General features: G+C 35.9%; 1 protein-coding gene across 1 annotated transcript in view; it reads right to left on the bottom strand.

Moving 5' to 3' along the window:
* Positions 1-457, bottom strand: part of CBG03316 — a gene marked incomplete at both ends in the record, with an annotated part of 5483 nt that extends 5026 nt beyond the window's left edge. Inside the window, one exon of the mRNA XM_045235698.1 lies at positions 368-457. Within this exon, the coding sequence (XP_045092360.1) occupies positions 368-457 (90 nt within the window). The remainder of the gene's footprint in view (positions 1-367) is intronic.
* Between the last annotated feature and the right edge of the window lie 10293 nt (positions 458-10750).

The following is a 10750-nucleotide window of genomic DNA, read 5'->3' as shown; positions in this document are numbered from 1 at the left end:
TTAAACTTTTGTCTGATTCGTGAACGGATCCGTTTGTCCATCATTCGCAAGCGGATCGGATACGGAGTTCGCGAACGGACAGAATACGGAGAAATACGAAATAATGTGCTGTGGTTTTCTGAAAACGGGTCGCGTGCGGTCCGTATACGGTTCCTATTTCAACCGCGCGCTGATTGCCTTTAATACTTTTTGTCACAAATGTTTCCCCATTTGTTTAAAGACGCAAGTTATAGCCAATTCTTAGATATTCAGCCGCCGTTTGTACGATAATCCCGATTAACATGTTGAAGTGCCGAACTCAAATAAATTCTGACTAGATTTTAACTTCAAAAACTCAAAAAATATTTGAAAAATACAATGAACAAACCTTCCAAACACTTCCTCTCCATCGTAAAAGTAGACTGAAAAAGCTTTGCAAATTGGTCTGCGAAACGTCCAAAGTGTATGAAATAGTCATCGTTCTCCAAAGTTATTGCTAGAGCATTTTTGTCAAGTTCAGTGTTTTGTTACTCTGAAAAAAAGTTCAAATGTAACAAAAATGAGAGAAATTGGTAGAAGAGATTGAGTAAGAGAGGAGAACCGGTTCTTTGAAAAAAACCCAATAGGAGAAATTTGAAAGAAAGCGATAAAACTTCTTAAGAATTTTACAAAATTGTTTCCTTTTCTTTTGGTGTCTTTTTTCTACCATTCCGCCTGATTTTTCATTGCACTTCGTTGATTTTAAATTCATGAAAATTGTGGGATTTGACCTCAGATTGACACATTGATGGAAGACTAAAAAAGAGAGATTTCGAAGGACCATAATTTGAAACGGAATCTATTCTTGTCTCTTTTTTTTCTAGAACACAAGGGAAACTGAAAGAGGAAAACAGTTGAAAAGTCGTTCATAATTTATCTCCATTTGGAATGAAACATTTAAAAAGTAAAAAAATCGCTTGGGAAACGAACCGAAGTTAATAAAACCTCTTCTTTTGAAAAAAAAAACATTCCAAGAAAGATAAAATTTGGATTTGGTGTGCTTGGGTGCTGGAAATCTGGAAATTTAAATTCCTTGTCTACAAAATGTTGTATTGCTATTGAATTTAACATTTTGTTCGAGTAAATGCAAAAAAACCAAATCCCTATATTTTGTGCTATGATTCTTAATGATCTCGATTTAGTTTACATACTGATGACATCATTAATTGTAAGTCAGTAATTCCCAAGCCCTCCGATTAAAGGGGCCCTTGTAATACAGGTTTTACAGTAACTATTCTAACTATTATTTTTTTTCTTATTTTTTTCTGTCACATTCTCAAAAAGCTAAAATACATTAAATCTAAGAACAATTCGAAAATAAATCAGTTCTAAGTTTACTATTAGGACACAGTATATTAGCTGCAATTTGCAATTTTTTCAGCCATGATTTAAAAATTCTTGTTCCTTTTTCTGAATTCAAAACATAAAAACGGTGTTTGCCATGTTGCCGGTTGACTGATGACAAAAGAAAAAGAAAAAACGGGTCGCTTTTAAAGGAACTCGCAGAGTCTTATTTTGGATTTTAGATACTATGCATCAGAACGAAAAATATTTAGAAAAGAAAGGAAAAAAGAGATAAAGTGAAAACTCCAGAAAAATTTAAATCCCAAGTCGTCATGTCTCTTTTTTGGATTCTCTGATCGCAGAGTTGAAAAGAGAAATAGAGGATGAATGATGCATGATCCGACTGAAAACGAAGAGAGAAAGGGAGGCTTCCTTCCTCTTCCGTCTTCTGCATGTCATCACCATCATCTTCATTCCTCCTTTTTTTTTGAATAATTCGGTTAGAAAAAAGGTGACAGACTAGTTGATGTAGGCGAGAGAAACTTGCAAGGATCTTTGAGCATCTTCAGGTGAAAAGTACCCATTAAAACACAAGGATTGGAGATGTTCGGAGGAAAAGGGGGAAATTTTATCGCTTCGGAAAATTGGTTGGAAACATTTTAAGGAACCAAATATGGGATATCGATAAAAACAAGTTTTTAGATTCAAAACGAGAGAGAATATAGATTTCAATATTTTTGATAAATCGAAAACATTTTGATGGAATTGTATTGAACAAACCAAGTTTGCGTATTTCTTGTTCAGACTCTAAACACTACAATAGGACGCCCGCTAAACCGACAACTTTTAACCCATATACCGTAAAACCTGTATTACAAGGACCGGTCGTTCTATTATCAAAGGTATCTCGGAAGGGCTATTCTGTTACAGGGGTCCTTCTATTAGAAGGGGCCGTTCTATTTTTCGGTCAATTTTCTTGGAATTTTCATGAAAAAATTCGACGATTTTTCGTTCAAAATTCATGAAAATCTGTTCATTCCACCAAAATTGAGCAATTTTTTATTTAAAAAATTGTGTTTCGACGAATTTCTGTTAAATTGTGAGATTTCTGGAATATTTTTCACTGAAAACGTACGGAAATTTTTTGATTTCAAGACACATTTTGGAGGGAGTCCTTCTTTGCAAGGGGCCCTTTTATTACGGTAGCCCTTCTGTTACAAGGGCACTTTTATTTTTACAAACCCCCCTTGGAGGACCCTTCTATTAGAGGAACTCATCTATTAAAGAGGCCCTTTTAATACAGGTTTTACGGTATCTAATTTCCAGTTGCAGATATAACATTTTCCAGCTGCAGATATTTCCAGTTAAAAATATATTTAGGGGTGCCGTTCCATGAGAGTGTTTATGATTTTGTGATGAATCATCCGCGATTCAATTTGTTGTATTGAGCTACTCGAAAGATTACATAAAGTTTAAGACTTACAGGTGGAATCAGATTCTAACTTTCAAGTTTTTCAGACAGCACAGGCTTCTCCGAAATCCATTTTCCCTCACAGGAGGCTGAGACTGCTTAAGAATCAGCAGGCACTTCTGACGTCAAGTCGTATTTAGAAAACTCATAAAAAATATGGAGAACTCATGGAACGGAGGACTCAGAGAACTTTGATAGACAAAAAAAGAGCCCCAGCCAAGACGACAAAAAATAAGGAGTCGTGTGGGTCGCGGGGCATCACACAAAAAAGCCCTTCGGGGCAATTTCTGACTTCTTCTTATTCTTTTTTCTCTCTCCCGATTCTTTTTTCCCATTTTATCCGATTTGTGACGAGAAGTTGGGTATGCCTGTGTTCGATCAAAAGAAGAACTCAAAAAAAACGAAAACGAAATCAGTTGAAGACGTCGTGAAGCAGAATATATCCCCTCACACAACAAAGATGAAAGAAAAGGGTGGAAAAAGGACTTTGACCAGAAGGACATATCAGAGATGAGAAGAAAAAAGAAAACAGATGAAAAATGGTTGGCAAATTGGGTGATTCGAAAGAGGGCACCGAAAGGAAAATGACAAAACGGAATTGGATGATTAATATTAGTTTTGGAGCGATGGTTGGTGGTCTAAGAAATGGGTCAGAAGACAAAAAAACGACGCATTTTGGATTTCAGTATAGAGGAAACACAAGGATGGATATGTCAGCTATAAATGCATTTGGAATGAATATCAATGAGAATACAACAAAAATGAAAACGGCTAGATACAGTAGGAAATACGTCCAGATTTCTATAAGGAAATGAGAGAAGGAATAATAAGCAAAGGGTTGAGATCGCGAAAAAATTGTAGCTATAATAATCCGATGAGGAAAAAATACAATTCAATGGATCAGAAAGTCGTCTAGGAACCAATTGTTAGGGAAGTTCAGAAAAATTTTAAACCAAATACAACAACGTATATTATACGAAAAATTCCATGGACTTCGAAACAAAGCTCGTTGAACTTGTGGACCCAACGCTGGAGATGTCGCGCCGCTAGCGGCTGAGCTACACTAAACAATGTTAACCGTTACGAAAGAATGCATACCGTAATTTGAAGAAAAACTCCGAAAAATATCCTGTTCCACCTCCTTAAAACAAAAAATCTTGTGTGGCTAGCAGTACTCGGACTTTTGTTCATTTAAAAAATTCTCTCAGCTTTTCAACTGTTCACTTGTAATCTGATGCGGCTTCTAACTGCTATCTGTGTGAAACTGAGAAATGTAACATCTGTTGTCTCTAACTGTGTCAAAACAAAACGTCGAGTGGGTAACTTTTAAAAAACTAGGCTGGAATTTTTGCACTATTCTTAAATGAGAAGGATGATTTTGATGAGGAAATATATCGCGTGTCGAATATCTAGATTAGCAAAAAAAAGTTATGAAGAAGATCGAGTCGGGTGGGAGAAGGGAATGCATAAATTACCTGAAAGGGTGAAATGAGTATATGATACGGGAAGAAAATAGGATAGGTAGAGAGAAAAAAGGGACCCGAATACTTTTGAGACTCTCCCAAAAAAGGTAAACGATGTCGAAGAACAAAAGGCAATTATGGAAAGGAGCAGAAGCATAGCAAAGATTAGACGATGAAGAGGAAGAAGAAGGCGGAGGAGGAGGAGTAGTCACTCAATGCCAATAACAACAATGGACAAGTAGAAGGAGAAGAGAGGTTCGGGAAGAACAGAAAGAGAGAAAATATACCTGAAGATGTGAACTTTTGGCTTTGACAGAGTTTTCTCAATATGAGTTCCTTAACTCAGACACTTTATGATTTATTCCCTAGTTGAACTTTCTCAGTTTATGACCTGAAAGCAATAAATCATCATGTTTTTGTAAAGCTCAGAATATTTTTTGAGTCACAAATCAATTCGTATGTTTATTATTTTTTGTTCTAAGAACTACTAAATAAATCATTTCGAACAACTGTCAAACTTTTTATCATCGTAAATATCTCATTGAAGACATTTCATATTACCGATCCTAAAAAAATACTCAAGGTGAATGATGATTAGGTGTTTGTGTGAGAGCCGTTCTCGTTTCCCAGTGTAATTTTTTTCCCTGGGTGCAAGATCAATAAACACCTCCGATCATAAATCGGAGCATCCGATTTTTGTGATGGAAGATAAGAGATCTGCCTGAGTGAAGTAGACTTTTTTTTTAAGATGTGGAAGAGGAAACAGTTTGGGCTTTATCGGAAGTTTCGAAGAATCAAAAAAATTATTTTTAAAAAATTCAATTTTTGAAAGTTTTAGATTTTAGAATCTTTAAAAAGTAGAAAACCATCATCAATGGAAAATATCAAAATATAAACACCATTTATGAGTTTCTGATCAGACTATAAGCTATAAACCGATTACCTCATAATTTCTGAGTAAAGGATGATTATTCAAAGTGACTAACAATAGATTTCTAAAATTAAAACCAAAAAAAAAATGAACAAGAGATCTGAAAAAAAAGTTCTGAACCCATGAAACCCATGATTCTTAAAAGGAACCATCATTTCTGAGAGGACACATCTTTGCCGACAGAGCCAGAGTTTGAAAGTCGAAGCAATTTTTAAAACTAGGAAAACGTTAAAATGGAATGAATGCGCATGTGATTAGAACAAAAAAAAGAATTTGATTTTTTTATGTGGAAGAGAAAAACAAAAATCTCTAAAACAGCCCCCCGGGTGGGTGCGGGCGGGTGAATCGGCCCCCAAATGGAAACCCTAGATTCAACATCTACACGTGAACCATAGTTGTCCGTATTCCGTTGTAAGAAATGGAATTCGGAAGGAAAGAACTATTCTCTCGGGGTCCAAAATCCGGAATCCAGAACTGAAAAAATCCCGGAATCCGGACATCTCTGATATTGACGCATTAAAAAAATAGAAGGAGATAAAAAAGAAGACAACGAGGAAGCACTTGTCACTTCCTACCTGGATTCTCTGGTGACGAAGAAAATCAGGAACGGGGAATCCCGGGAAACTGGCCTAAAGATTACTGTAGACTGATGAGATGGTTGAAGCCTTATAACAATTAGAACTGATTGGAAATTTCAAGATCCCATCACAGTTCCCCTCATGAAAAATTTCTAATTATTGAAATTATTGTGCAAAAGGAAAAATGAGAAAGAAAATGAGTCATGAGAGTGGAATGAGAACTCTGTGGGAAGAGAAGGCGACAAGTTGAGGAGCGAAGAAAGGTGTCATCTTTTTTTCGACATATGACCTCCTTCTTGGCCACAGAACAACTCTCGATTTGCTCACAGAATATGGCGAGGACAAACAAATTGTTTATTGAAAATTCATGTCTTCTTCCGTTTTTCTTGTTTCGTCTCCCATTTCTTCAGCTACTCTTTTTCCAGAAAATGCATACATGCCTGAGAGTTTATGGTGTTGTATGTGCTCATCGACAAGAAGACAAAGAAGCTCTTTTCGGAGAGAAGAGCCAATCGGGGGGAGATAAAAACAAGATGGAAGAAGAGGAAGATTTGATAAAAAATGCTGTGAACAACTGTGCTTTGGGATAGAGATCGAAAATGAGAAGAAGGAGAAGACCTGGGCGATGATATTTGTGGAGTTGGATAGATTTGTGGCAAAAAGAAGAAAATGAAAAAGATATGAGACACTTTGTTTTGAAATTTGTCATTTGTGTTTGAGAAGATGAAGAGAAAGCGAGAAAGCGAGAAAGCAACAATTTGAAATTTATTGAGGTGTATGAAGAGGTTTACAAAAAAAATATCGGCAGAAATGGAAAACCAGATGGAAAATGTAACGAGTTGATTGTGTTTCAGGAATGGGAAGAATTATAATAAACATATTTATTGGATTTCAAGTTTGGGGTCTTTTTGAACATAAGAAATTTTTCAAGCCGTTAGGAATTTGACTATACCCTAGGAGAATGAAAAATTGGCCCAATTTTCTTTAATACACACATTCTTAAACCTTCAGCCGCCATTCGTACGCTTTTTGGCAACCTTGCCTTTGAATTTATTAAAAAATTGAATTTGTTGTTTTCAGCTGATTAATTATTTTTGGTGAAGAAAATAGATTGGATGTAAGATTCGTAAAAACGGATATGTATTAGGAATCTGTATTAGAAGGACCCTTTGGAAAAATAGAGATCATGTTGAAATCAGAAAAATCTTGAATTCCTACATAGTCCCAAAATGTGAAATTTGAAGATTTCACAGGCATTTGTTGAAACTTCGTTCTGATATTCGTGAAATTGAAATATTTCGTAGCCTTAAAAGTTAAGAATGCACGAACATTATGGATGAGATTTCCCAGAATAAAGTTTTGAAGATAGAAGGTTCCTTTCTTCGAAGAGCAATGAAATAAAAGGAACCCTGAAGAAACCATTTGGAGAAAAAAATAATTCTTCTAGTGGGAGTCATATGATAACATATAAGTTTTTTTTTGACTCAAATTCAATTTTTCTAATTACGAAAAAAAACAACATTAACCCCTGTTATATTAGGTTGTTTGGAAAGTTCCCGTCATTTTTAGCTTCAGATACGTTCAATGTAAAAGATGTCTAAACGATGTCGGCTAAATTGAAGGTAATGGCCATTGTTATCAATGACTATCTGCCAACGCCCCACTAAATTGTGGGTGCCTTCCTTCCACAACTCCGGTGGAAGCGAATCAAAACCCAAGCTAACCCCTTTTTGATATCCTGTTTTGAGGTGAATTTTTTTCAATCAAGATGGCGTTAGAAATGGCTGCATAGGTGGTAGTCTAAAAGTACAAGGTTCGGGCTACACGGTGGATAAAGCCGAATTGTCCAGTCACATTCAGCGAGATCGGCCTGGGACGTCCTTCCCGCATAAGGTCGCAGATTATAATTTTGAAAATAAATCTTTGTTTTTCTCTTCAATGGAGATACACATAAAGTCTGAGTTATGTCGCTTGACGAGAATAGGTATCGGTCTTAAAAGTGACATCATTGCCTGGTAGCTCCCATTACTCCACTTCTTGGTAGACCACCATATCCACAACATCCCATTTTTATCATGAATTTCACGTTTTGGGACGTCTGGTGGTTGAGTGCCTTTGTGGTCCCACTTGGCATGTCGCTTATTGTAATGGTACATTACCCATTTATAACCACTAGTAATGGTTTGATTCCATCATTCATGTGTGCAATGCAGGAGGAGAAGATCAAACAGGTGCCCACACGTGAAACAAAGTTGCGTTGAGACAAAAGGTATAATCCATATCTTTCCACTTTTTTGACTTTACCGAGGGTTTCCAATTCATGGCTTTTTTTTGACGAAAAGTTTGCCACTGATGTACTTGATATATCCCGCCCAGTTTGAGACGGGTCCCTTTAGATCCCTTTTTAATGGATCCAAATCTAAGCCTGTTTGTCTTTTTGAAGGGAGATTTTCGTCAAACGAGAATTCCCCTTTTTCAAATAGATAAAGCCGGGATGTAATGATAATTTGAACAGGCGCATCTTCGTTGAATTCATTTACTAATCGGAGCTCGATTCCTGCAATTTTCCGGTCAGATGGAAACAAAAATGAAATGGCAGTCCGAAAATGGAAATTATTAGAGGCGAAAATGTTGAGCATATCTCACTACACGGGAAGTGGAGAATGATCTCCGTTTGGGTCTAGACAATGTTAGACTCCACAATATACTGATGAAACGATAGCTTAATCGCTTTTACCCCGTTCGAAAAAACAAAGTTTGAAAACAGTAACTCAAAAATGAAGGGAACTTTCCAAACAACCTAATAGAAGGGCCCCCTCATTGCCCAGTTCCAGCTCTCTATGCTAGATATCAAGAATGTTTCACTAACAAAAAAATTCTGATTTTATGATAAACAATCTTATCAGTTGACAAAGTTTTCATATCTTTGATAAGAACCAAGAAAAATTGGCTCAAAGTTAAAAGTTAGGGGTTTTTCTACTACAGAAACTTTTTTTTCCGGGAAAGGACCATAAAGATAGAATTGACGTAGAGCTTGGTAATCGTTACCCAAACGATCTTGTTCTTTACGAAGCTGGTTTTGTGATCAGAACAGCATACTTTCTTTGGTGAGATGTTCTCTTCGCAGTCATTTGATTGAAAGCATCTAATAAAAAGTTGGAAAAGTTTCGGGTGTTTGACTTTGTTCATAGTTTTTTAATGGTTTAAAGATAATATATATGAAATCGAAGTAAGAAAAAAAAACTATTTCAAGTCCCAGTGTTTCAGGATAAACAGCAAACTGGCAAAGTAACTTCCCTTTAAGTGAATGGTTTTCTAAATTTGTGGTTTTAAAAATTTCAATATGAAATTTTTAAAAGACTTTTCAAAAAACTGTACTTTCATTTATCCGTGTAAAAGAATCCTCCCGATACCAAAGTCATAGTCACCTGAAAGTTAGATTAAGAACAGCTTTGAATAAAAAAGTTTATTCATGAACAGAGAAACTACAAAAGAGTGGAATATTTTATAATGAATCTCAATCAAGTCCTTGGAGCCAAAGTTCATCTTGACGGAACCATGTGACTGGCAGATGTAATTAAAAGATCTTGACTTTCTGCAAAAATGTTTATTCATGATTCGTTTGTGTTCTGCTGTTATTTTTGAAAGAGATCAAACTTCTATTATTGGGCTATTCATTGTCAGGAGAAGCAAAAAAAGCAAAACTGTTCTTTTTCAAAAATTGTTATTTGCAACTTTGAATAACAGGACAAAATAATAGAGAAAGACAGAATTTATTCAAAAATATTCAATATTTGGTCAACTATATGTGTTCCAAATTTTAAAATGTGGCTATTATTGTTCTGGTACGAAAAATCGAAGCTGTGGTCCCACAACGACAAGTACCGCAACCTAAAAATATTTTCATTTTTCGAGTTTATATTCTTATTTTTACTGCTTTTCGTCGAGTTGCTATTTTTCCTTTTAAAACTGCTATTTTTCCTTTTACCTGCTATTTTTCCTTTTAAAAAGAGACGAAATTGAAACTTTTCGATACAATTGTGAAAAAATTGACTGAAAACAAAACGTTTAGGTTACGGTAATTGTCGTTGTGGGACATTCGGCTTCGGCCAGCGTTTCTCAGCTCCGATTTTCACGGTGTTTTTTCCGGGACGTTTTTAAAATATATTTGAATTCGCGCATTTTTTGATGGAATGCAGGCTACCGTTCGTAGCGACTCGGCCGTTCAGTCTAATGCATGCGCGTCAATACTCAGCGCGCTCAACTACGGTATTCGCGTTAGAGAACATTTACTTTACGTCCTGAAAAAAACACCGTGATTTTGACCAGAATAAAATCATTGCTCAGTGGATTTTTATGTTGGCCAACGGTTTAGCAATGATGGTTTGCTGTTTCGCAACATAGCACTTATCTCGAAATTTGGCGATACTTCTTTATTGAAATTTGTTGAGATTCCTCCAAAAAAGCCATCCACAGACGCAAAATTAAAGTGTTTCATAATTAGAGGATGATGCTTCTTCGGAAAGAATTTGATGTTTATGTCATGTCTGTTAAGCTTTGAAACTTGGACAACAGAAGGAATTGTTGACGAGAGATAGTTTGTGTTTATCAGCTGATTTTCAGGTGGGCACCGAGTTTAATAACATCAGCAGTTAATAAATAACTTCATTGCTTTCCAAATCTTATAACTAAAAGGAGAAAGCGGCAGAGCATATAAGACCTGATTATGCATTTCTTCAGTCAGAACATGTTATTCTATTATCTATTCAAAATAATCGCACTGNCATTCGGAACAAGAAGAAAGAAAGAAGTCACAAAAATGGTGGCCCAATTTTTTTCGACTACGTAGTCGAAAAAAAAAGTCGCGACTATGTACCAAAACAGAACAGGAATCTAGACTTATCAAGCGAGAGGCGAGAAAAATGAAAAATGCGCGAAGATCGGTCAAATTCGTCCTTGCCTGTCGTACAGACCAACAAGTTGTGAGACAGATCTGATGGTCTTT

The sequence above is a fragment of the Caenorhabditis briggsae genome (genome assembly GCF_000004555.2).
Source record: "Caenorhabditis briggsae complete genome, chrIV, whole genome shotgun sequence".
Classification (NCBI taxonomy): Eukaryota; Metazoa; Nematoda; class Chromadorea; order Rhabditida; family Rhabditidae; genus Caenorhabditis; species Caenorhabditis briggsae.
Note: the sequence above shows the minus strand (reverse complement) of the source record. Positions and strands in the feature narration are given on the sequence as shown.